Below are 27,485 nucleotides of genomic sequence, written 5' to 3'. Positions count from 1 at the left end.
TAGCGCTCACCTCTCAGTCCCAGCCAAGCCCAGGAGCGGAGAGAGAAAGAGAGAGGAAGGAAAAGTTTGCCAAATGGATTTCTCTGCCGGAGTCAGACCTTTATTATTTTCATATGTACTCATTAACGGCATATTAATTACTTTACAGACTAAAGAAGGTGAGTGACTTTTTGTTTGAAAACAATTTGCCAAAAGTCAATTAGGATAAACCTTTTTAAAAGTTTATGGAAGTGTGGCGCGCGTGCCATGCGGGGATCCTCCTTAAAGAAACTTTAAAACCAGGAAACACACTTTCTTAATCCCGTGACAGTCTTATGGTCTCTCAAAGCTGTATTTTATGGAAAGACTTAAATGTTATAAACATGTTTATCGTTGAAGTTGCATATTAAATTAGTAATAATCAGTTGAGGGTGAAGACTGCATGTGTGCAGCTCTCAGTCTTTGTAACACAGCAGGTGAATTCTGGAGAGTGCAATTTATTTTAGAAAAACTTTGGATCATATTGTAATAATTTTCTTTTTGTATTAGCCTTTTAAATTGTGTGTGCAGTGCTCACCATTTAGACTGACATTTATATACTTTAAGTATATAAAGATGATTTCTAGTTATTGCCAAGTACAACCTTTATTGTGTAACTACAAGGGTTAGGTGTATTAACATAGATTGATAGTTACATCCCTTAAACTCTGCGATTATTGTGCAGAAAAGTTAAAATCACTGTCATCTGCAAATGTTTCAATATTGTAAATGTCTCTTTTTTATTTTTGTAAAGAAATATAAGTCAGATGATTTCTTGTGATGAGTTCAAAGGTTTATTCTCATGTACTGACAGTTTCCTTGTGTTTCTCACAGAGGTGCTTTTGGACATGAGGGCAACAGGAGGTGAACTGGGCTGGCTGACATGGCCCTTAGATCAGGGAGACAAGCCTGGGGTGAGTATCGCTCCAGCTTCTCCTCCAGCTCCTCCAGCTCCCACGTTTCCGCTTGGAATTTGCCTTAGGATAAATCTGCATGGAGAAAATGCACATGAAGGGCCCAGTCAAACTGAGAGCCTCTGGTGCAAAAATATTTGACCATTTGACTTGTGTGGTTAGCCGTTCGGTGGGCCTTGTGTGTATACATGTCAGGCTGCTATAAAATCTGGCAGTTTGAGCCTAATGGCTGCTCCGGTATGGATATGAGAAGGAGATGTAGGATCCTATCAAGAGCTGCCTGCAGAGCATGTCTGGGCTGCACCAAAGCTTAGGCAGACAGAATAGCTGCTAGCTCTGAACTGGGAATACTTGTGGCTTCTTGCGGTTTCAAGGCTTCAGCTCCAGAATTGTATGTTAGAGAGCAATTAACTTTTAAAGTTTGCAGCATGTGGTACCTCTTTTTAGAGGGGGAGGGGTTTTAAATGGAGCCAATCAGTCAGCGCTACCTTTCCCTGAAACCAGGGTAAAATGCCTACGTTTAGAGATGCATCGAGATAATCGCTGTATTACTGCGCCCAAATGCTGTGGTTGTCTCTGTGCCAGTGTACAGGAGGCATGTGTGCCTTCTTCTATATTGCGGTTTCAAAGTAATTGACCTGTCAAGCTCATGCAAATTCACTCTAAATAGTCTCATTTCATGTGCTGATGACTCAAAGGCATGTGCAGGCGTGCTGTTCACAGTGGTTCACCCAACTTCTGAGGGTGGTTTCAGCACTTGAAAAATGACTTTGACATCCAAGTTTCACTTCTTTTGCATTAATAAGCATCAGGTGTTATATTTTCTTGAGGGTTGTTAGAAACGTTTTGGGTTGTGCGCACTTTCTCATGTAACTGCCATCACTTATGATAATTATTATTTCAAGTTTTAAAGGCCCCTTATAAAAAATGTTCACCAGCTGTTTAATGGAGGTGTTAGATCTGCTGTTGAACATCAAGTTTATACGCGAAGCCACACACTCAGCCAACAAAGCACATTCCTTTAATTAATAGCACAGTGGCTACATGCAGAGAGCAAACCACAGGCTCTGCCCCTGTGGGGGCCAGTTGTTCCTCAAGAGCCAAGGTTACGCTAAAACACGCTATCACTTTTTTCAAAAATATCTGTGGCAGCATTTAGTATGCGAGATGCAATGCTGTTTGGGGAAGGTGTCAACAGTAGTGACAGCATGTGAAAGACTGAAGTGGAAATAATTTAGTATTTTTGCAATGCCAGAAATGCATTCTCACACAAATTCTTTGAGGTTTTCTCTATTGTTATGCTGTAAAGGCTCGTAAAGTGGAGTTCTCCATGTTGCAGAAATGTGTTATGGTTTTAAAGGATAGTTAAAATATTCAGGGGGGGTAATTAGCAATGTGTAGAGCCATGGGTTCATTCTGTTTTTGTACCCAGGTTCAGATTGCAGTGGTTGAATGTGAAGTGCTATTTTGCCCTTTTTATTTTTGCCTGCCTTATAGCCTTGGTTCAGTCCAGCATGTGCAGGGGCTCCCCAGGGGTCCGTGTTTGTACCTCTAACCTTGTTGTTTTGTGTGGTTCTGTTTCAGTGGGAGGTCACCCAGAAGTCCCTGAATGGCTCTCAATTCTATACGTATTCCGTCTGCAATGTTGGGGAACGTGAGCAGGACAACTGGCTGCGCACCACCTTCATTCAGCGGCGTCCATCAGCTTCCCGGGTTTTTGTTGAACTGCAGTTCATCGTGCGAGATTGCAACTCTTTTGATGCCACCTCGCTGACCTGCAAGGAAACCTTCAACCTCTACACATCTGAATCAGATGCAGACGTGGGCACTACTTTCCGCAAGGGCCAGTTTAGGAAAGTGGCCACCATAGCGCCTGATGAGATCACCAGCAAAAATGACCTGCGAATCAACACTGAGACGCGAGTGGTGGAGAACCTGTCTCGAAAAGGCTTCTACTTGGCTTTTCAAGACATCGGAGCCTGCGTTGCTCTCCTCTCCACCAGGGTCTACTACAAGACATGTCCAGCCACAGTGCAGAGCCTTGCATCATTCCCTGAGACTGTGGCCGGAGGTGGTGAGAACCAGGCGCTGAAGGAAGTGAACGGGGAGTGCGTGGAAAACGCCGTCAGCGAGGAGCTGCCTCGCATCTACTGCACTGTGGATGGGGAGTGGGTGGTACCTGTTGGACAGTGCCAGTGCAAACCAGGTTATGAAGAAGTCAACGATTCGTGTCAAGGTAAGGGCGTGCTAATGAACCTTTGGTATTCGGAAAGGTCTTTCTGCCCCTAGGTACTTCACCCTGTCTGGGTGTACACCTAAATGCAGTTCCCACGAATTGTCTTTTTTAAAACGACCACTCAGCATTAGTCACCATTTACTTTTTATTTTAATTGCCGTAGGTTATAAAACAAGCCCGTATGGCAGACTGCGGATATTTATCATAGGTGTTATTATCATTGTTCAGTGGAATTCTCCCCCTGGCTAACGTTGCTCCTCTGCAATGGAAGGAATGCTCAGGCCTACTGGTACATGTCCCAGCATCATCCCTGACCTTGAGCCGATACAGATAAAATTTGGAAATGTGCTTTTGAGTTTCAGCTGAGAGGTGCGGTTCTATGGAAATGTTTCTACGAACTTGGATAATTTGCTTGTGCTATAAAATGATTCACCCCCGTCTTCAAATCTATCCAACTTCAAATCTATGTTTTATTTTGATCTTTGAAACCACATGTCTAAAAGGTTGTTTAATGAATGTTCAAGTCATGCTCAAACGCTTCACCTTTCTCATAGTTCATAACTTACAGCTTGTTGGATCAGGTGATTTCCTGCCCTCTCATTATCATCTGTTCTCTTATCTTGACGTGGGTGTGCTACATGGTCCAGCCATAACTCCGTCCTTTGACTCTGTAGCTGTGGTGCTGTTGTGGTTTTAGTCCCGCAAAGAAGGATTTTATTGTTGTGGGACGGGCTGTCAGAATGACAGAGGGTGATCAAAGAAGCCGGAAGGCTACTGTACTGTGATGGATTAGCATCTTCAAGGCCGGTGGCTTTGGGGGGGGGGCAGGGAGGCGGAGGCAGGAGGAAGCTTCTGAGCCTTGCTGACTTTGTTCATGTCAAGCATCACAGAAAACAGGGGCCCTCCTAGTCTTCGCATCCATCTCCCCCCTTTTCCCCCTCTGTTTTCATGAATTTACTGAGCCTCAGCTTTGGGGTATATTGTGTGACTGTATGTGAACATACAACACAGACTGGCATGTAAGGGCCTGTTGAGATCTGTCCCATGACAGAGCACCTAAATACTCCCAGCAATACTCCACCTCCTCCACTTCTGGAGCTCTCATTTGTACATACACACATACATAACTAGAAACACACACACACGCACACACACACACACACACACACACACACACACACACACACACACACACACACACACACACAGGTATGAATACCCTTAATTACACTCTGGAACACACACCTTGGACTGAAGTTGTAAATCTACGTGAGGCCTGTTTACAATAGATTTGCTTTCCCACTTAGTTTTCCTCCCATTGGCATCAGACTGATAAAAGCGTTGAAGTTTTCTGTCAGTACATCATTTTGAGCTGCGGGAAAGTGCCAGGTAAGATGATTAGGGAGGAGGCGTAGGAGGAGAGGCAGGAAGGAGTGAAGGAAAAGTCATACAAAAGCAACAGAGAGGTTGTGTTTAGCGGAGGGGTGTGATTTTAAAACAGAGAGAGGTGAGGAATGGAATGCAAAGGTAGGAGAACAATGAAGCGCTGTGTTTCCCCCCGTGAGGCCGGAGGAGCCCACCTCCACCTCCGCCTCCTCTCCCCCTTGGTTGGTACATTCCTGATCAGTTTGCTGAGGAGGAGCCTCCCAACATTACTCCAGACCTGTGGAATTCCCAGGGGGAGGAAGAGCAGCTCCAGGTCAAGCCCTCACATAAAAATGACTAAACAAAGAAAACCCCACAAAAAAAACTACAGAGATGAAGTCAAATGAGAGGTCGGAGATGCATGAGGGCAGTTGTGGATGAAGGTGGAAATGAATCACAGGGTTCCAGTGCGGGGCCAAGATGAATGGTTCGAAGGGCTTAAGTGGAATCTCATACAGACACGCAGTTAATCATTCTCCCCACTTCTTTCCTGTACTGCGTGCTGTTCAGGGAGAAACCACAAAACTTCAATTGTGGTGTTTTTTCATACTTTGGTTTGAAAGTTTCCATGTTCAGTGATGTGTTCCCTCCGTTTTATGACTCCTCGGCCCCGTAGGACCTGTTAAAGTAGCAATCTGTGACTTTATCTGGTTTGTGTCTCTGTCTCCTCGTCAGCGCTCACTGCTGTAGTGTTTTTGGCTCAGAGATCACTCGTCTGTCAAACTGTGTTTCTAGGATCTTTTTTCTTTTAAACTCCCTTTGAGGTTTCTGTAGGTGGTGTGTGGTGCTCCTCTCTCAGTGGCCGTCATTGCTCATGTTAAATACAGAGTCCGTCTTTTGGACAAACAAACTCTAAAGATAAAACGCATCACTTCCTGTGCTGCACAAACCTACCACAGTGTTTAGAGCAGCAAATGTAAAAGCTTTTATGAACTGGTTATAAATCATATCAGCCAGCAGCAACGAGACACAAAACGGGCTTGTGTTTTTTTATGAACGCATTACAGACTTCTATAAAAGAGAATTATTTTGGCTCTCAAAATACATGAGCATCAATTATAAATGAATCAGAAATAGAGTAAGCACAGTGAAAGCTGCTCCCAGGATTTATGTCCAGTCCACACAATACCGATGAAGGCCTGATGAAGACGTCTCTGTGTTTTCCCTTAAATCAATGACTGTCTTGTTTAAGTTCTATTTTTGTTTATTTGCTTTTCTTCTTCTGCACCCTCTCTTACTGTTGTACCAAGTGTGCAGCACTAAAACAAGTATTATCACTCTTATTTTTAAATATTCTAATGAAATGCAGCAATGATTTAAAGAAACTCTCTGGTTAAAGAAGCACTCAAATCTTTTACCTAACAAAAAAAATATATATATCATTACCAGTAAAAGTACCACATTCAAAATGTTACTTTAGTGTGAAGTACAGAAGTGTTATAAATATTTACACTTAAAGTAATGAAAGAAAAAACACTCATTATACAGGAAAACTCTAATGGGAGCATTATAATTGTAAATTTATTCAGAAATTACTGGATTATTATTGCTGAAGAATTGAAATGTAAACTACATTTTAATGTTGTAGCTGGCTGATTACGCAATTTTGTATAACTGATAATTATTTGAATGATGGATTAATCTGCCTGTTATTATCTCGATTAATCAATGAACAATTTTGTCAATAAAATGTCATAAGAAACATGTCAGACGCCAAGATGGCATCTTCAAATGCCATGTTTTATTCGACCAGCAACCCAAAAGTCCACATCAGTCCACATTTAAGAAGCTTACTGGTTATTTACATTCCAATGCAACATAAAAATGCAACATAAAAAATAGGAATGAATTTGTCTGAAAAACTTTAATCTGAGTAGTAACTATATTATTAAAAATATTAACTGAAATGTACAGTAGGATCACATAGCAGCATAAAATACAAACTACAAGTACCTTAAAACTGTACATAAGCGCAGTGCTTGAGTAAATGTATGAAGCCATTTTCTGTAAAGTTATATTCAGTAAATAACAATAAACTAATATGGTGGGAGCAGCTGGATAATTCATTTCATGTGGCACCTGTTTTAGATCAAGATGCCGTGCCTTTAATTTCCTTAGCGAGAAAATAAACAGTCTTTTTTTAATTCTGGAAAAAAAACTTAACTTTTTCCCAATTAAGTGGTTGGCTTTTAAATGGACAGCAGCGCTGTGGGTTTCCACTTGTGACTCACTGTTGACACTGACACAGTTTTCCTCCGTTGCCTATCACGCCCTTCCTTACCCATAATCCTCCCTGGCACAATAGAACTGCATACTGTGTGTCACCCCACAAAGGACCACGGGCTGCCCTGGCTGGTCCTCAGGATTGTGTTTAACCGTCCAGGTCCACACCTCATCAGCCGCACTAAAGCCTCAGCTAATAAGGCTTAATCCTGCATCAGGGTTTCCATAAGGTCGTATATAAAATGGGAGACACAGTGTGACATATTTGGACTGCTGAGAGCAGTTTTCGTGTCTTGGTGAAAAATGGCATCTCGGCGGAACAACTGTCCACTGAGTTCCAGTAAAGTTATTATTCCTCTTGCCAGAAAGGTTCCAGTAAACCATTTACTCTCTTCCCCTCCTTTCCTCTCCGTCCGTGTCTCCAAACTCATCCTCAGCTGATGTAACAAACAGTTGGTGACTAAGTTGTAGTTGTGTGACTGTGCGCTGTGGTGAGTGATTTGTATGGGTAGTAATTGACTTGGGTGTGTTTGTGCTTTTTAAGTGAAGTAACTACTGGTTCTGCGTGCTTTTTTGCCTTTGTGCAATCTCCTTTGCCGTCCTCTACCTCTCTCCCCACATCCTGCCTGTCCCTGAAGAGCCTTTCTATTTTAGCCTCAATTTTCCGCCTCTCGTCTTCTATTTATTTGATACTTTCTTATCTCAACACACAATTCCTGTCACAATTTTACAGCCATTAATGCAATTTACTCAGATGGACACTGCTGCTCGAGCTGTCCCAAGTAAAACAAACTGACAAACAAAAAGTTTTACATTCGTGTGTTGTGTTCTTGTTGTCTGTGAAATCACAGAGCGACTGTTGTTTTTGGCTGCTGTGCAGGTCATGAATATGACACCAATAGAGTTTAAACATCCCGTTTCACACGGCCTTGATGGAACTATTTAGACTGTGTACGGCTCTCTGCTTTCTCACTGGTAAATACATTTCTCCACGACTGACTCGTAAAGATAAATAGAGGCTAAATTTGAACAATGCTGCCAATCGGAGAGTTTTTAGTGGAGAGGGAACAAAAACAACTGGGCCTCTCCACATAGTGGTTAAGGCATAAACATTTAGTGGAGGTGAAATGTAAACTTTAGCTGTCAGCTTTTTTGTTGATGAACTTTATGATGGAGTTTAAGATTTGGACTGATTGTTCACTTGGAAATACATCCTACAGAAAGCTAGATCAAGTGTTTCATGGCCAGTAGCCTTTAAATCTGCTCGTACCTGGAGCCAACCGGTTCATCATAATCACCCAAAACCTTTTAAGACCAGAGTCTTGTGCAAGTTCAGCTTATCTGATGGAGTATACAGAGACGTGAACAGAGCACCACACCTAAGGATCTCGGGGATTTTATTTGGCTGGCTTATGGGGGATTTCACATAATGAAATCATCTCATGCTGCAGGATAATGCCAACATTTAAATTTTCTGCTCTGCCGAAATCCCTTGGCTTTTTATCCCTTTAGCCAGTCTCAGAAAAAAAAAAAAAGAAAAGTCGTAAGTCACCGACTTATCGGTCAACTCTGCTCATTTAGATGCACGGGCTGGATATAACCTCTCTTTTTCTTCCCCTGCTCTCGAAAGCCGCCCTGATTACTTTGAATTTGTGGATTCCTCAGATCTCTTGCCAAGGTAACGTCTGCCTAGCGGGCTGAAGTTGAGGGAGCTGGTTAGATAATGGGGGGACTCTGAAGGCACTTTCAAGTGGTGTCATGCACCGTCTTGTTGGGCCACGTTTGGAGTGAACAGAATACTGCCAATTATTGCAAACTAGATGACAGGAAATGTAACAAAGAGGAGATCTGGTGGCCCCTATGACTCTTTAATGCGGATTAGAGCAAATCGCACTGTTGTGGTTTAAGTGTTATCAGTGTGATGGTTGAGCTTTTGAGGTGTCAGAGTGCGTCAATCACACTCGGTATCAACTGTTAGAACAGATATGTCACCTTTAGATAGGCTACACTACTCACTAAGTGCAACATTTATAGTGAAGACTGTTAGTGTGAACCAACAGAAAGTTTTCTTGCTTGCATATAGCAAGAATATTGGATAAAAAAAATGTGATGTTTGATGCTGCTAAGACGGACAATCTTAGTCTTAGTACAAAATTTCACAGCACCACTTGAACACAACAGAAAGACTACAGCCAACAAGCACATATGTTTTGCACCTGCGTAAGAGGATATAACTCCATAGCAGCGGTTGGCAGGAGTCTGTATCCGTTAGTCAAAAAGGGAAACTGGTAATAAAAAAATCTTACTCAGTATAACAAGTTTGTTTCGATCTCTCGCCCTATTTAGCCGGTTGTTTATTTTCCTCAATTTCGTTTCTCTTCTGCACTGAGCTGAACTGCCAATTGGAGTAATATCATTCACTGATGGGCTCCGGCAGCTCTGACGTCGATTCAATTCAATGCTGAATTGGCCAAAAATCAGGTGACAAAGGCAAACTAGTGCCAATGGTGCGGGACACACCACAAAAACTAGGGCAACAGACGCTTACCGATAGCCCAACATTGACCAACGGCTGACCATTGGCTTGGTGTGTTAGGACCCAAATGTTGCTGATGAGAAATGAGTTTGCACACTGGAAAACCAACACAATTCATGAAAAGAAGCTAACAGTTCCACACAGCTGAGGGGAATCTCTAATATACAGTGGGCCATTTCTACACATAGTTATTTGATCTAATGCAAATATTAAAAAAAAAACAATGCTAAGTGCAGCTTTAACTTGATGTTGGCTTCTTCAAATATCAATATTAAACAATTAAATGTGTTTTAACTTCAGTCTCCTAATAGAGTTTATAAATGCCTGCCATTAGTCAAATAACTGAGCCTCAGCTATTGTTGGCTTTCTAGTGAGTGTGTTGGTTGCGGTGGGGAAGTTGGGACATATTTCCTCTTGGTGACATTCCTTAGCCTGGGGGCTGTGTGCATGTATGTGTGTGTTGTGATGGGGGAGTCCAGAGCAATGTGAAGCACATTGTATTGTACTGCTGGTGTGTGAGGTCAGCACTTTCCTTCCCCCATGTCAGTCAGTCACCCCCCCCCTCAGCACAACACACCACCCACCCACCCTTTACTGCTAACAGGACGAGCCCGCAGCGGAAACCGGAGGTCACCTAATCCCTGGGTGACTCCCCGACCCGTTGGCTCAGGGCTTTCCATTGTCGCTCCACGCTGAGCGGCCTCGCTCAGCCACTTTCTATTTTGTTGTCCTGCCTGATAAGTCATTTTGTTTATTGGTGCATTTGGTCCCATTTTGGCCCCTTCCCCTAACCAGGAAGCAGACGGCTGTCGGCATCCAGTGTGTGACCTGTTGGCTAGTGTAGTAAAGTGGTGTTGTGTTTGCCACCTGGCTGTCTGGATTTTCAGCAGCGTGGAGAAACTTGTTCAGTTCAGCATTACTGCGATCCAACTGAGGCTTCTGGAAGCTATCTGTGACTTTCATGTCAGCCAAGATTGGTTTCCTCTAAGTATCTACTTTACTTTAGACCATGTTGAGTATGTTTTGTGCCTCCTTGACTCCACTTTTCAGCCCCTGTATCTCCCACCTCCTGTCGGTGAGCCTGAGTGGACAGAGGGAGTGAGAGGAGAAAGGGGATCAGGGAATTTATTGTGTTTGTTAACAACCCCAGATGAAAGCCTGAGTGCAATTGTAAAACAGATGTAATGCCCTTACAGCTGCTCCATTGGTCAGCTAATCCTTTTGACTAATGCCACCCCCCCACACACATGCACACACTTCCATCAGCCCTACACCTTTACTGCCCCGTGCTCCCCCTCCCCTCCTCTACCTCAGTGACCCCTGGTTCATGTTACCGGCTCACCTCCCCCATCACAGACCCCCATTGTTCCAACACAACCCGACTCCCCCAAAATGCTAATGACATGTTGTCACCCTGCATACAAACAAAATGACATGACATATTGCAATTACGGGTCTGACCAACTCTGGAATGAAAATGGAGGGGGGCTGGGGAGGAGAGGTGAAACAGAATGAGGGAACACACAAAGCGTGGACTCGCTTGCCTCTAGATATATATTTTTGGGGGCTGCTCTGATAAAGATTTAGACATTGTATTTATTTCTTATGGATTTGTTTTTCCAAGTTGTTTTTTTGTTCGCTGGCCATACTTCTGTATTTAACCTCCCTCCTCATGAGGCAAGCCACTGGCTGCTGCTGAAACTCTTTCTCCCTCCTCCACCTCCACCTCCTCCTTCTCACTGCGAACATGTGTTTGTTTTACTTGGCCACTGACTCCCTGTAAGCCATGCGCAGTTTAACTCACAACTACCCTTAGGCAGACATGACCTTTCTGCCTTTTAAAAGCCCAGCGCCGGACTCGATTGTGGGGGCCCCCTACCACTTACTCCTCCAGTCCTGAGGGCGATTGCTGTTGTCAAGCCACCATGTTACCCATTCATCCATCTATCCAACCATGCATTCATCACTGTCACCATCTCATCCATCTCAACTTCTGCCGACAAAACTGGGAGGGGGGCTCTTGGGGGCTCCCACTCCAGTGCCACTCGGGCTCCCAGTATGTAACAGGCCCCTGCACTCGCTCTCCATAAACAAACACAGAGCCACTCAAGGCGCATGGGGCCTCTCAAATGACAAACAGTCCTTGCTCACTAGCAAAAGGGAGGAAAGAAATGGCCGGTCTAAGTTTGTCAGATGTTTCAAGTCAGAGGAGGCTGAGAGACTTTTGTTTATGAGAGGGAAAGCGCTCAACCTGGGAGCCCCCCCTCCTCGGGTTTAGTGCCCACGTTCATGTCGAGTCAACACATTTTGGCTTCCTTTTTGGTTATTATTCTGTCTCAGGTCTATGGTACTCTCTGCACAGGTTCTTCATTTGGTCACGCTCCCCCGTGTTTCCATGCTTTGATTGGCTGCTTTAGGAAGGAAGGCTGCATCAGCCTCATACTTCCTGCTTCCTGTTGTGTCCAGCAACAATTCATAGCCCCCCCCTCCACCTTCTCTGTGGAACCAAGAAGTTTCCTCTTACCGGACTTTGCTCTTTTGTCGAGGAATCTTCTTGTTAAATACCTCAGCAGAGCGTCATCTAGTCTCATTTACTGTCTTTGCGACTCATATATTGAAGAAACACAAACTCATTCACCTTCATAATGGAGAACTGGCCCTAAAAACTGAAGCTGCAGTGAAGGCGCTCTGCTACAGGCCTCCTGTTGGGTGGTGTGCACTGGAATGCAACTTGATTATAGAGGCGGCTCACAGTGTAAGGCCATCATCTCCGCAGACCTGACCACGATGCATTGCAGCTTGCACTGTAGCGCCAAAAAGAGGCTAGTCCTCCTCTATTCAGTTGCCATGTGGCATTTCGGCTATTCCCATCTGCAATGCTTGTGTGTGTGTATGTTTTTTCTTTCAGCACTTGAATGGCATGGCATTCTCCTTGCCTGCTGGTCAGTGGTGAATAGCAATGTTAATGGGTTAGCTGGGAGCCTTTTTAGTGAGGACTGGGAGGAGAGAAAGGAGGGGAGGAAGGAATTTGGGGATTACGAGGAGGAGAGGTAGGGGTATGAATCGGGGTTTGAGGCAGCAGCTGTTCCCTCTTCTCAATGGAAGAGTTCGCCCTGGCCTGTCTCTTTTCTTTCTCCTCTCTTTTCTTCAGTCCTCAGCAGGATACAGTATTCCTCTCTTTCTTTCTTGAACCTTCTGTTCCTCATAGCACCTCTCTCCTGCCTCGCCCCGACCTTGCCTGGTTCGCGTTAATGAGTAGCAGCGGCTGTTAGTGAAACAGCTGGCCAAGACAGAGAGGAGATACTGTCTTGAGGGGAGTATTGAGTAACATGTGAGGCTATTGGACAAACTTACAAATTCTTCTCGTGCTGAGTATGTTTCCCTTCACCATTGTTGTCATGCTCTTCAGTTAATACACACCTCTTCACAGCAGCTCGGCCGCAACTCGGTGAACCGCAATGATAGAAAACGCTGAATGGAGTCGAAGCGAAACTAGTGGTCAGTAGAGTAAATCCCCCTGATATGACTTAAATGGAGCGGGAGCCGTGCGCTTTCCGTCTTGTGTGTGGTCACTTGAAGCTTCCAAATGAACTTCATTCAAGTGAACCGCAGAGTAAAGCAGCCATAGACAGAGACAGTATCTCTGAGTGAATCTGATATCGTCTTTGTCCTTGGTTCTGCTTTTCAATTCGTCTCTGTTGGAATCTGACATCGAAACTGTGTGTGTGCCTCGGTCACTGGCATGAGCCTCAGTCTCTCACGCATGCTTCATTCGGTCCCCTTTCTACATTGTCTCTCTGTTGTTATACTTGTCTTCATTTCTGTCTGTTTTCTTTTCTCTCTTGCATCTTTCTTCTTCTGTTGTCCTTTGGTCCACATCTAGGCTCTCATTTGCATTGTCAACATCTCATGACATCTGTCATGAGCTATTTAAACGCTCCGGGCAAACGTCTTGCAAGGAAGGAAGGAAATGTGTGTGTGCATGTATAAATGTATGTATGTGTGTGTGTGTGTGTGTGTGTGGCTGAATTGACTTAGCAGAGGGACATGAACAGGTGACAGGCAGTGGACATAATCCCTCTTCTGATGTCAGATTTACCCATGTGTCCACGGGTGTGCTTTGCATACATGTATGTGTATTTTGTGCATACAAATGGGTGTGGGTGCATGTGTGTTGTGCACACATGAATGTGTTAGTGTGTGTGTGTGTGTGTGTGTGTGTGTGTGGATGAATGTGTGATGGTGTGAGGACATGAGCAGCAGTCGTTGGAATGCTCTTGCAGAGTCAAAGGGGGGCCGTCTCATTTTCACTCTCCTTTATGGCGTGCTCTCTCCAAAATTTCACACCGTATTAAGTTCATATTTCACCACCGCTATGCACAGCTGGATCCTCTACCTGGATTGCTTTATTCCAAGTCAGACGTGTGAAATTAGGTGTCATCTTATACAGGCGATACAGTTTCAAAAGTCTGCATGTGGTTCTCTGAAAGAAAAAAAATACGTAATGGACAGTTGAGCACAAACGGATGCTGTGCTTTTGACTACTTAGCTTCTATTTCTTGGCGCTTTCCTGATTTTTGTTGCCTTTAATTCAGAGCACTGAAGACTGACTTACTGTCGTGGAATGTGGGATGACTGGTTGTGTTTGTTGAGAGAGAGAGAGACAGTAGGAAAGCAGCTTCAGAGGGGGGTTGGTGGTTTAAACAGTAAAGAGAAGGAGTGTCGGCTAGGCAGGGAGTCTGTGTTTCTGTTGCAGGGTTGGGTTCATGTGAACAACGTCTTAGCTGGAATGGACAGTGTTTTAATGAGCAGAGTCAACACTGCACAGAGTCCTGTTTTCCCTCATGTATCTCAGTCAAATCTGACCTTTCGCCTTAACATAACAACGTGTCCACTCAACCTTGTTGTGCTACACGCAAGGAGAAAAGTTCACACCATTTCTGATCGTTCAAAGAGGTTTGAATGATCTGGAGGAACTGGCTATGTGCTGTCTTGTATAGGATTTTGCCTGAAGTCACTATTGTCCTCATTCACCTGTTGATGCAAATGTGTTTTTGTGTTTGCAGAATGTCAGCCTGGCTTCTTCAAAGCTGCAGCATCCAGTGACAAGTGTGAGCAGTGTCCTGCCAACACCCAGAGGTTGGACTCTGGTGCTCTTCTTTGTCCCTGTGTGGATGGCTTCTACCGGGCCCCAACTGACCCCCCTACTGGACCCTGCTCAGGTAATGAGTTGCTTTGGTCTCTCATGAGAACCTTGCAATAAGAACGTTGGACACATTTGCTGCCTGTGAGCTACAAAATAACCAAGCAACAACCTCTGGGGCTGAAAATGAAGCCAATACAGAAGTGCCAAAAAACTGCTCACTGAGGCTGGCTCCAAAAGTGAGTCAATACCCACAGACCCCAAAAATGCCTTAAATTTATAGCATAAATAAACATGTTAACAGCCTGGTAAAAAAAAAAACTGCTTTGATCTCTACAGCTAATTTCCCTGTTTATGACAACTGTACGGGTGGTTTAAATTGAGGCTAAAAAATTCGGCATAATTAAGGGCATGGCCACAGGCCAACAGGACAGTGCAATCTGTTGACAGGTTGCTACCATGGCAACAACGTTGGTTGTGTATCGTATCCATGGCATAACCCCAGATTCAGCCATGGCTGTTGTATTTCAGTGTTTTTTCAGTCCTCAAAAAGTAATTGTTTTGGTTGTCTAAAATTTGGATCTTCTGTAAGACCCTCTTAGGTGGCGGATATTCAGTTTTTCTGGGATGGACATTTTATTTTAAGCTTATTTTTAGCTAGTGAAAATTAGCATTATAATTAATACAGTTAACTATAGACTGTAAATGCACCATGCTAACCAAGCTAGCAGCTAGCATTAGGGTTAGTTTCACTCTCTCGTCCAAATGTGGTCACTTCTGGTTCCAAAAATCTAAGATGGTGACGGCCAAAATGCCAAACTGAAGGCTTCAAAACCAGAGTCCACAAACCAATGGGTGATGTCACGGTGGCTATGTCCATTATTTTTTACAGGCTGTGGTTTTAACCTTACATGATGTGCAGGGATTAGATATTCTTTGCTTGTTGCACTTCCTCTGCACACTTAACTACGTGGTTTAAATAGATAATCATAATCCTGAATTTTAGACCTTCTAATATTACTGTCATGTCAGAAGGAAATCCCCCACATTTTGCTTCCCATGGTTCTCTTCTTCCCTGCTAACATCCCATATCCTATACCAATCTGTGTTTACCAGGCCTTCCCTCTGCCCCACGAGACCTTGTGGCCATCACCACCCAGCTCTCCGCAGGAAAACTCCTCCTCTCCTGGAGCCCGCCTGAAGACACTGGAGGTCGAACTGACATCACCTACAGCGTTGAATGCCAGCGATGCGAGGGCAGTGTGTGCCAGCCCTGTGGAGAGAAAATCCGCTACGAGCCGGCCAGCACGGGCCTGACCGACACCAAGGTTTCAGTGAGTGAGTTGGATGCTCACCTCAACTACACCTTCAATGTGGAGGCACACAGCGGCGTGTCGATGTTTGCCAGTCAGGCGACACCGCGGGTTTTTAGACCACCATCCACCAACACTCTGACTACATCGCTGCACTACACAGGTGAGTGCTGCTGATATGAGGCAGTGGAGTGATGCTATCTGTGCTGCAGTAATGACAGATGCTATCTGTGAGGCAGTGACAGCTCTGCCAGTCAAAGTGGGCTGCAGGAGTGAGATAAAATGAACTAGTTAACTTAGCTTACCTTAAAGAAATCATACTCTTGTGTGGTTCTTGCTAATGAACTGTCAGGTAATCAGTGGAGAGCGCAGCAGGATTTTTGGTGCTTTATGAGGTTTTCAAATCCCAAAGATGACATATTCTCCACCCTCTGTCTTCAGAGCCCCCCAAGATTACCACGATGCGACTGGTTGAGAGGACCTCCACCAGCTTGTCCCTTTCCTGGGATGTATCCCCCAGACCACGGATCCAATCCCGGCCCATCCGCTATGAACTTACCTACCGCAAGAAGGTGCGTCACTCTTGTTGATATACTGCTATGTGTTGAAATTACAGAACATTTACCACAGGGCAAGTTTAAAGCTGCTCCTAAGATATTTGATTTTGACCTCCTTTCCACAGGATGATAACCTGGATGTGACTACCTACATCGTGCTCATACTGGAGAAGAATTTTGTGCATATCAACGATTTGACCCCAGGCACGGCTTACCTCTTCAGGGTGCAGGCCCTTGGAAGCGATGGCAGCCCTGGAGGCTCCAGCATGGAGGAACAATTTGAGACCTCATCTGAAGGTACAGAAGTGAACCACCATGAAGGAAGTTTCATGAGCTTTGTTCAAGAGTGGGATTTTTCTGATGTGCATCTAAGTTTTCTTTACTTTTCCAGGACGCCTTACTCAAAACAACACGGCAGTCATCTTCGGCGCAGCAGTTGGAGGCGCGGCCATGTTGTTCATAGTGGCCGTGGTCCTGTTCCTACGCAGACGGTCAGTAACCACCCCCCTCTGCTGCTTTCTCAGTCTTTCTGTCCTGTTAATCAGTCAGAATGCACCCTCCTTCACTGGCTTCCTCTCTCATTCTTCTGCCTCTCCTTTGTGGGGCCTCCAAATGGCCTTTGCATTCACTCTCTCCTCACCTCTCTCTTTCTGTCTTCCTTTAGCCAACTTTCTCTTTCTCTTTATCTGGATCTGTGTCCCAGCACTCACTGGGGAAGAATTTGCGTTGAATGCGCCTTGTCATTGCTCAATGGTTATATTCCAGTGAGTGTTGAGGCCTTTGAAAGGAAATTGGTCCGGGGTGGTACATTGTTGGTGATAAGAGGCGCTTAGTTCTTTCTGTACCAGACCGCAGGCACTTTGTAAAGGTGACCTGGGCCTGTACTGTAGCAGACTGTAGCCCTTCTGTCCACCTCCCTCCCGCCTGCTTGTCTGTCTTTCAGTCTTTAAATCAACTCGGCAAACACAGTCTATCGTCAGCCTTTATCAAAGGGCCGCCTCTGTATGAATGGACGAATTGCACCAGTGTCGGAATCCTTTTGAAAGCCTTAGAACGTCTTGAAAAATGCTCACAAAGGTTGCTATGTGCTATTGATATTAAAGCAGGCAAATGATATAAAGACAAATGTCCATTTGTTCTTTGAAAGTGGGATATTAATTTGCAGATGGGTTTTATCTTTTCATCCAGGAAAAGAAACTCCCACACCAGACAAGGACCAGAGGACACCTACTTCGCCAGCTCAGGTAGACAAAAAAATCTCTCTCATCTCGTTATCTCACTTTATTTGATTTATATCATGAATTAATTAACATACAAAGATTTCTTGTTTGTTTTATTTTCCTCACAGAGCAATTAAAGCCTCTGAAGACCTACGTGGATCCACATACATACGAGGACCCCAACATAGCAGTCCTGAAGTTTGCCACTGAAATCCACCCCAGCCACATAACCAAACAGAAAGTCATTGGAGCTGGTGAGTGACATCCCTGTTGAGACAATCTGCTGTGGGGCTTAACTCGGAGATGTTGAAAGATTTTTCCAATCCCCAAATTCGTTGTTTATATTGTGCATTTTCCACAGCTTAGCAGGCTGACTGACAGTGGTTACTTTAGTGAGATTAACATCTATCTGGCTGCGTTCTCACACAACAAGTTGAGACATTTTGTTGTGAGGCAACTCTTGGCTGTGGGATCTATGTGTTTTGGCTCGAGTTGACATGAACAATTACACAAAGAAAGTGTTGCAGAAACAGTATTTTGGAAGGATATCAGAGCACCTTCCAGGGCCGGCCCTACCCAGATATTTCATTCGTTATAGGTTTATTCAAGTGCAATCACCTTTACCCTTTGAACCAATACTCTTTTTTGAACATACACCCCCTCCCAAGTTCCCACGACCGTGCCCCCACCTTTTCTTCTCACGTGACAGCTGATTCCCATGCTTCCACACCACAGGCCATCCACCAATTATACAACATATAGTCATCTCTTTCTCAACACCCAGCCAGAACACACCTCTGTGAAAGTGCCTCGGGCAAAACAGCCGCAGAGACTTCCTTATTTCAACTCTATTGCACAGCAACCCCTGCAGCGTGAAATCCGAGATGACACATCAAACGCACATTAACCTGATATCTCTCTCCTAAATCAATCATCCCGTTGATGTTGTTTTCCTGCAGGGGAGTTCGGTGAGGTGTATCGTGGCATTCTGAAGGTCCCGGGGAGGAAAGACGTGGCAGTGGCTATCAAGACACTGAAGCCAGGTTACACAGAAAAGCAGAGGCAGGATTTCCTAAGCGAGGCCTCCATCATGGGCCAGTTCTCCCACCAAAACATCATTCGCTTGGAAGGAGTGGTCACCAAATGTAAGGATTTCTGTGAGTTATATGACGTATTTTTTTTTTTCTTTTTGTTTTTTTTCTTACATTTTTTTCACCTGCTTGGGCCAGTGCGGGAACATGATGTGTTCTGTTCTTTTTTTTTTCTGTGTGTGCAGTCAAACATGCCATGATTGTGACTGAATACATGGAGAATGGAGCACTGGACAGGTACCTTAAGGTAAGTCCACCACATACCATTTTTGCCAGTGGAAATGTCTCTACTATGACTATTGAGCAAAATGAGCATACACAATATTGGATAACTGAAAAAGTGGGTCTATATCTAGATCTACTTCTGGGCCATGATGCCTGTTTTATCATTTACTGTACTCAGGGTTGGACTTTAACACCTGCCACTGGCCAGCTTTAGGCGAATTTGATTTGATTTGACCAGCCACAGTGGCGGGTAAACAGTTTGACACACACTCTTAAATCCCTCTGTGAAAAAGTCAGTCATCAGCTGCTCTGCCTAAATAGTGTTGTTGCAGCTGCAGTCTTGGTTAGTAAGGTGCTTTTTTTGTGTTAATTGGCAGATCGTAAACCACTTTTAAAAGGCGCATACCACCACCTACTGAGTTAGAGTTTGTAGCCTATGCATGATCCACACTTTGAAGTAGAAGGATACAGTCTGTACTTTCTTTTTGTCTTGGTCACAACCCTAACATGAACCTGTGTTTGCTTTCTCCCATCAGGACCACGATGGTGAGTTTCCCTCCTTCCAGCTGGTAGGCATGCTGCGCGGCATCGCAGCAGGCATGAAGTACCTCTCTGACATGAGCTACGTCCACCGCGATCTCGCTGCCCGCAACATCCTCGTCAACAACAACCTGGAATGTAAAGTGTCAGACTTCGGCCTGTCCAGGGTGCTGGAGGATGATCCCGAGGGGACATATACCACAAGTGTAAGTAGATATGGGACTTCCTGTTAACAAAAAAGATTCACCTCCGTCACGTCGTACGATGTGTCTAAGGGCAGGGCTTACTAACTTGAGGCTTTTTTTTCCTGAACAGGGAGGTAAGATCCCCATTCGCTGGACAGCTCCTGAGGCAATAGCATACAGGAAGTTCACCTCAGCCAGTGATGTGTGGAGTTTTGGCATTGTCATGTGGGAGGTCATGGCCTTTGGCGAGAGGCCTTACTGGGACATGAGTAACCATGAGGTATGTTTCAGTGTTTACAGGTTGCACTTTTCTCTTATGGTGAGAGAAGTGAGAGAAGATCTAATCAGTCACCTTAAAAACTTCTTGCAGGTGATGAAGGCCATCAATGAGGCTTTTAGGCTGCCAGCGCCAATGGACTGTCCCTCAGCCGTTTACCAGCTGATGCTGCAGTGCTGGCTCCAGGATCGCTCCAAGAGGCCGCGCTTCGGAGACATTGTCAACCTGCTGGACAAGCTGCTGCGGAGCCCAGACTCCCTGAAGACCATCGCAGACTTTGACCCACGGTAAGATTTATTTACACACCAGACTAATAGCCTGAATGAATATTTTTCCAGTGCTGACCCTTCAGTAGCTGCCACTATCAGCAACCAATTCCTAGAAACAACCCTGTAAGCAGAACTTTTGCAACACTTCTTATATGAAATTAAATTCCTACTCTCACTTTTTTCTGGATAGTTCTAGTATCTACTTCGAGGGATACTTTGCTTATTTGCAACCAGCTTTGTATAATAACATTGTGAGAGCATGTGTATATGTAAATGTACTGTGGTAGACTTCCCTGCATCTTACCAGCAGCCAGATCTCCCTGCTCATCTCTTGCCGGCTCTAGGGTTGTTGCTTAAAGTACAGATTGTACTTGTACATTTTCATATGCATGCCACCAGGAACACAAGGAGTATTTTAAGCGGATTGAGAGAGATATCCACCCCTCTCTTTTTCTGTCTCAAACTCAGACCAAAATCAGGCGGTGCTGATCAAATATGACCCAAGATTCTGTTACCGTTTTGCCTATTTTTCACCTTAAAAAGTTTTCAGAAACGTATTTTAGCTCACTGTTTTACTGTAATTTGAGATTGCTTGTTACCAACTGGCCTCCACATTGTTTCCTGTAGAAAAACAACCAAACTCACATTATGTCACCCCACTGGTGCAGAGTAGTGCACTCTGGTAGTCTTGTGCAAAAGCAAAAGCCACAGCCTTTTCTTCTCTGTTTTCTCTGCTCATGTAGCACCAATGTCAAAAGTATTTGTGTCTTTCTACTGCAAAGACAGCTCAGTAATATGAAAAGACCATCTTTCCAGCAGTGAAATACTTCTTTAAGTGGCATAAAACCCTGATAATAAGCACCCAGTGTCATGTGGTCTCCCTTAGAAGCAGAACCTTTCTCAGCTTTAGAAAGACTTCTGTTAGACTAAAGCTATGTAAATACACTTTCAACAACTTAGACAGGACATTTTTTCTTAAGAAAAGTATTTTTAGACATTTGATAGTAAAGATAAGGACAAGAAACAAGGGATTAGAGAGAGGGGTATGGCATGCAGGCTGAATACAAACCAGGGACATTGTGGTAATCTGGTATTGTCTCTTCCACACCCTGGTCTTGAAACTTGACTTGGACTTGTCTCAGCAGTCTTGAGACTGCTTCAGAACACTTAAAACCCACAGCTCTCCATTTACGTCAGGTTAAAAATGGTCTGGGTATTTAGAGTACTTTGGGGGAGAAAGGGAATAGCTTTAAGATGTTCTACTTAAAGCATTAAAAGGACATACCGACACCTTGCCTGCCAGGCTAATGAAAGAAACGTGTGTACACTCCTGGCAGGGAATTACTAACTGCTCTTACGGCTCTATTGTATGTGATTGTGTGCATGAATGCATTATTTTCCCTTTTGTGAGGGAGCATTAAAGCCAGAAACGGTGAGAAAGGACAAAAGGCTGTCGCGCTCATATCTTAATCGGCTCTCGCCCTGACTGCTCTGACTGGTTTTTATCACCAACTGGTTTCCTGCACAGTAATTACAGTCCTCAGTCATACGCCTTTGTTGTGGGAAAGCCTGTTGATTATTATCATTTGGGTCTACTTTTCTTTGCTTGCAGCATATCCATCCGCCTTCCCAGCACCAGCGGCTCGGACGGTTCCCCCTTCAGGTCGGTGTCTGAGTGGCTGGAATCCATCAAGATGAGTCAGTACAGTGAGAACTTCACCTGCGCTGGGGTGGTCACCATGGAGCAGGTCCTGCAGATGAAGAATGAGTAAGTGGGGCATGATTTCAGATTTGGTGGCGCCACATAACAAGTTTTGATGTATTTATTTTATTTCCTTGTTAAGTATGTTTTTGGCAGAGAAGAGGGACATTTTGTTGTCACATTATGCCACGAGCTATAACCAACATGTTGCACAAAGATGTTTTTTCCTCCCAAGAGGAATTCTATTATGGACTCCCCCCCCCTCACATTTTATGTATTTGTTTTCCTAAAATTGTTGCTTTTTAACAGCCAACTGAATAGTTTGCGCACAATATAATCTCCAACCTCAGTTACAAGTTGAGAAATGTTTTAGATGGAAAAAGTAATGGAGAGAGGGAGAAGGAGCGGGCTCATTTGTGGTAGGCTGGTGGTGGTGGCTTGTGGTTGCTACAGTCCTTATTCTTCTTTCCTCTCTCCATTCTTTCTCTCATCCCTGCCTGCACCCCCCTCACAAACACACACAAGCTGCCCTGGGCAGCACTTTTGCTAGAGCCCTGAAAAACCACCAGTTTTGCCTGTTAAGGGCAAAGGCCTTTTGTGGCTTCTTCGACATTAAAGGAGGGGGGGAAGAGGAGAGAATAGCCTGTGGAGCAGGGGCAGCTAGGGGAGATTAAGGAACTGAAATAGATGGATGAGATTTGAAGCCCCGTAGTCGGTACATTTGTACTTCTAGAAAGATTGAAGAGGTGCGCTCAGAATGTCCCCCATGAACTTATCACAGGGTACTTCAAGGAAACTGGATCTTCTCAGATGTGTAGGAGCACTAAGGGTGCAATTTAATGGAATGGACTCAACCTTTTGGAAAAAAAGGCCTAGTGAAGCACATTATATGAGGTTGTTTGGGGGCAATAATGAGGGCCAGAGCTTTTCCTAACTGCATGACCAGCTAGTAGGACCCCCCCCCCCTTTCCTCTGCCAAGTTATACATATCTCAGTTCAGCAGACGACAAACCCTTTTGAAGTATTTGTCATACAGAATGGTGTGATTTCATGGCCCCATGTTTCCATCGCAGGGCATCTGGTAGCACTCTTGGAAAACCAGCAGTTATTTACGACCCACCCTCTGCTTGCCAGACAAGTGATTCATGGTCAACAGGGAGAATCCTCGTTAAGTAATTAAGGCTGTAATTAAGGCTTTGACTTTGGGCTGCTGTGTTTCAGAGCTTTTGCAGGTTTGCATCATGTGCCTGTGAAGAGCGAAACCCTCAGTTATTATCCTTTAATGTCGAAGATAAATTGAAACCTCGGCAGATTACTAACTTGGAACACACCCCACCTTGCTCTACTGGTTCAGTGACAACGCTAGAAGTGAATGGAGTCGAGGCTGGCATTTCAGCACGTTGGATAAGTCAGTGATTACTACAAGGCCTGAAAAGCAGGAAGGATGTGCATGAAAAGTGTTGGAATGAGTCCAAAGATTAAGTCCATGTGCAGCTCCTCTTACACTCTGTCATGTCTCTTTCTTTCACAGGGATATTAAGAACATTGGGGTGAGGCTTCCTGGCCATTTGAAAAGAATTGCTTACAGCATTTTGGGTTTAAAGGACCAGACCAGCACCCTGAGCGTCTTTGCAGTGTGATCCTGACAACGAAGGGAATTAAATTCGGGCACTGAAGCCGGCAGCCCTTTGGACTCCAACCTAAGCTGGGGTAAAACTGCAGGGACGGCCTTGGATCGGCAGGACCAAGAAAACAGCGCCATCCTTTGCGGCCGACTGAATCAGACTGACTTACTGTACATTTTTGATTTCTTCATCTTATCCACACGGGAAACAAGCAAATATACAACAATAGATGTATCAAGTAGACTCTGTATATTTAGATATCTATTTTTATTATCCATGCCTTTTGTACAGTTACATTTCATTGCTCATGCATTTATTTTTTATCCCCTTCATTTTGCATTCCTGCTTTATAAAAATCAACAATCAATCCAGTTCTGGGAACGGCTTCAGTTTACCCTGAGCTTGTTGCATGTGGTATCAAACAAACAAGGGAAGAACAGTAAGTGTGATAGTGTGGGAGCAGTGGAGTCGGGGCCTGGCTCAGGTTGTGGTTGGTGCTGATGTCACAGCGTTTCCCTTTAATTGGCACTTTGGTCCATTTCCTGTCAGACCGATGAGGATGGAATGTTTTCGAGAGGGCTGAAATGAGCTTGAGCTGGCCCAGAGTTAAAGAGATGGTGTTGCTTAGGTGTATAAACACAGACAGACCTGGTGTTGTTACTGGCCTTCTGCTGGCTGCAGGAATTAAGCTATAATCATATAAGTAATGTTATATGAATAAAAAGAGAGAGCATATATGTGAGGTACTCTTTGTGTACAGACTACCCAAAACACTGGGGTTAAAACGTTTAATGTAGCACTTGGATCGAGAATCTTATTGTCTTGGTTTGTCTCAGACTTGCAAGAAAAGGGCAATTACACACAAAATCCTGAACAAAAATGAAATGTATCGAAGCATGGGCGTAGATTTCAGGGGGGACAAAGGGGGCATGTCACCCTATTTAGAATGCGCATTTGACTCCCCAGTGAAAGTAGCGGAGGACTTTTATTTTGATGTCATTGACATGACAGTGAACCCCAAACCCCCCCTTTTAATATTTGTCCCCCCAAATGTTGAAACAAAACCTGCGCTCTTGTATCGAAGTGATAAATTGTGTGAATGCAACTAATTAGAATACAATCTGTTTTTAGCGTGCCGGTAATGAAGAGGCAGAGGGTGAAGTTTGCCAAAAATGCAAAAGCCCCAGGAAAAAAAAAAAAAAAAAAAGATTTTATGATGATGAGTCTTGTTGTGGTTGACATGATTTCATACTTAATAATAGTTTGGTTTTCAATTTCATTGTCTCGTTTAGTTTTGTAGAAGCTATAAAAATATCCATTCATGTTTCTGTTGGTTTGAGTAACATGTTGACCGGATGAAACTATATGCTTTGACAATTAAGTGCCCAGCTCGTTCCAGACATTCAAAGACATTTTAAAGTGCCTGTTTGTGGAACATTAGCGAGAGTTTGCTTCTGTGTGTTTTAATGAAGCAGCTCTCCACTGTAGTGGGAAGTGTATAGTGGACAGTTTCCCCAGTGCTCTTAATTGATGACTGCAAATCATTGTGTTACTGATGTACACCTTCCTTTACTTGAATTTTTACTGTGTTTTTCAAATGTATCCATGATACTATTGTAGCTGATAGATCCAACTTTGGAAAAGGGATTTTTTTTTTGTTTTTGTTTTTTGTTATTACTCTGGTTTACTGGTTGCAATTACATTTTGTACATTTTGTATGATTTCACTATCACCAAACTGATTATTTTTCTAAGCTCATCACTTTCCAAAACGATGTCTCCTACCTTTGCTGCCTTTCCAAACCTTTTGAGAGTTCCTTCAACAAAAAGCAAACTCCTTCCTTTTTGCCTGTTGTTTTATACTGTATTTAATAGCCTATTTATTTTTTACTTTTATTTATTTATGCTGATAAACACTGAGCTGGGACTATAATTGAAGGTTGTGCTCTCATTCTCAATAAAAAAAAGTAAAAGCCCTAATGTTCCTTTTTTTAATTCTTGAATTATTACTGCCATCCTGAGATCGCCTTTGTGGAGCAATAAAGTCCTAAATTGAATTTGGCAAACGCCTGCTGTATGATTGATGCAAAACAGAGCAGAGGAATGCTTTGCTTGTTTTAGACGGTGCCAGGATGTTTATACTTCCACCTGGATATCCTTATAATTCTGCTGGATGGTTTTAATTCCAAGGTAGAACCTGTAATAAGCACTTGCGTGCTTCATCATCTACAGGGGGGAAACGGAGGTCCGGCAGTGGTGGAATGTAACTAAGTACATTTACTTAAGTACTTTTTTTTTTTTTTTTTTTTCAAATTTGATGTACTTTTCCTGAGAATTTCCATGTTATGCAATTGATACTCCTTTAAGCACAGCATCGGCAGCTACAAATGACCTCAGAGTGGAAAAAGTTATAGCAAAGGTACCCCAGTTACAAATCTATGTTAGTTTACTAAAGCGGCTTGGAAAAAAAGTTATAGCAAAGGTACCCCAGTTACAAATCTATGTTAGTTTACTAAAGCGGCTTGGAAAAGTAGTTCAGACTACTCTGTTGATTATTTATAACTGATAATGTACATAGAGTATGAAATAATACAAAAATATGCCAAAAAATGCCATGTAGATGAGTTGCCAACAGTGCCCACTTGTTCATAGGCCATAAAAAAGGAATAGCCCACTAGTCATGGGAAAGTATAAGGAATGTCAGTTTTGGTTTTGTACGCAGTGTCTATCAGTCAGACACCTGCCTTCCAGGTTTAATCACATGTATGATTCACTACTCCCCAACACTGCATTCAACACATGCAGTTAAATTTCTACTCCAGTACATCTCAGGGGGAAATATTACTGCTATCTATCTGATAGCTTTAGTTACCTTCTGATAAACTGAAGGTTGAAGTGAACTGTTATGGTTGAGAAAATTCCCCTGCTTCTTGAGCTAAATCAACTATTGAAAACCTTCTTGTATGAGCTGGACACTGAATCACCACAAAGCTGAACACAGGGCTGTTTTTCCGACACCATGGAAAAAGACACTTTACGTGGTTCTCACGGGACAGCCACATGACAAACGTATGATGATCTGATAGAATATGTTGTATTACTGTAGAATAAACTACTCAAAATGAGTTAAAATTAGAGTTATAATAAGTAAAATGCAACAACACAGATATTAATGCAGCAGTAATATAAATCCAAAAGCATCATATGTAATAGTAAAACACTGACAGACCATTTTACAGCAGAATGAGTACTGTTACTTTTGGTACTTTCAGTACATTTTGCTGTAAATATAAACTTTACTGAGGTAAGATTTTGAAGGCAGGACTTGGTAGCAGAGTATTTTCACAGTGTGGTATTAATAGTTTTACATTTAAACGAACACACACACACACACACACACACACACACACACACACACACACACACACACACATTTTAGGCCACTTCTGAGGAAATTACATAGACTTCCATTCATTTCCTGAGGACTTACCCTAACCATAACTACTTGCCTGACCCAAACACCCACAGTCCTCTTGTGCCCGTGCCCCCCATTGTGCTCATTTAAAGCTCTGCGTTTTAACCCAAACCTAACTTAAACCACTGACCCATAAATCATCTTTTTTTTTGGAGACATGGATTTTGAGTCCAATTGGACAAGTCATCCTCAGTGAACTGGGCCTGATGTGTGTCACACACACACACACACACACACACACGCACTGTACAAAACACACATGATTTCTCTTACAGCAGTTACTGAGAATATTTTGTGGATTTTTATTCTCTAATAAACCAGATATTAAAGCATGACATAAAAGTAAACTTAAAATATCAGATGTTTGTATTCATTAAACGAAGACTGCGACCTGTCTTGGGAAAGGACCCGCCACATGACATCACATTTTCTTCTACCATGAACTCCTCTGCTGCTTTGAAGTCGAAGCTGGATGTAAGAAATTCTGCCTATCTCCCTTTAGAAAAAGTGGA

General features: G+C 43.6%; 1 protein-coding gene across 2 annotated transcripts; it reads left to right on the top strand.

Annotated features, from left to right (window-relative positions):
* On the top strand, window positions 1-25,528 carry epha2b (eph receptor A2 b). Of its 2 annotated transcripts, none has more exons than XM_049581048.1 (17): window positions 1-158; window positions 853-932; window positions 2,517-3,168; window positions 14,419-14,574; window positions 15,612-15,971; window positions 16,250-16,380; window positions 16,491-16,662; window positions 16,757-16,856; window positions 17,554-17,609; window positions 17,714-17,839; window positions 18,545-18,742; window positions 18,862-18,923; window positions 19,438-19,647; window positions 19,757-19,906; window positions 19,997-20,190; window positions 21,785-21,940; window positions 23,406-25,528. In XM_049581048.1, exons 1-17 carry the CDS (start codon window positions 74-76, stop codon window positions 23,512-23,514), a joined length of 2,997 nt encoding a protein of 998 aa, XP_049437005.1. In that variant the 5' UTR covers window positions 1-73; the 3' UTR covers window positions 23,515-25,528. The 2 variants fall into 2 exon arrangements, with proteins under 2 accessions (XP_049437005.1, XP_049437006.1); XM_049581049.1 differs by having other exon boundaries at window positions 18,545-18,730; window positions 23,406-25,527.
* Window positions 25,529-27,485: the final 1,957 nt, after the last annotated feature.

The sequence above is a fragment of the Epinephelus fuscoguttatus genome, linkage group LG7 (genome assembly GCF_011397635.1).
Source record: "Epinephelus fuscoguttatus linkage group LG7, E.fuscoguttatus.final_Chr_v1".
NCBI classification, from domain to species: domain Eukaryota; kingdom Metazoa; phylum Chordata; class Actinopteri; order Perciformes; family Serranidae; genus Epinephelus; species Epinephelus fuscoguttatus.
Note: the sequence above shows the minus strand (reverse complement) of the source record. Positions and strands in the feature narration are given on the sequence as shown.

Bases quoted from the DNA above. Each gene is read 5' to 3' on its own strand.
- epha2b (XM_049581048.1), top strand. From the start codon at position 74: ATGGATTTCTCTGCCGGAGTCAGACCTTTATTATTTTCATATGTACTC. The intron at 3,169-14,418 runs GTAAGGGCGTGC...TTGTGTTTGCAG, and splicing joins AGTCAACGATTCGTGTCAAG to AATGTCAGCCTGGCTTCTTC. The intron at 21,941-23,405 runs GTAAGTGGGGCA...TTTCTTTCACAG, and splicing joins GTCCTGCAGATGAAGAATGA to GGATATTAAGAACATTGGGG.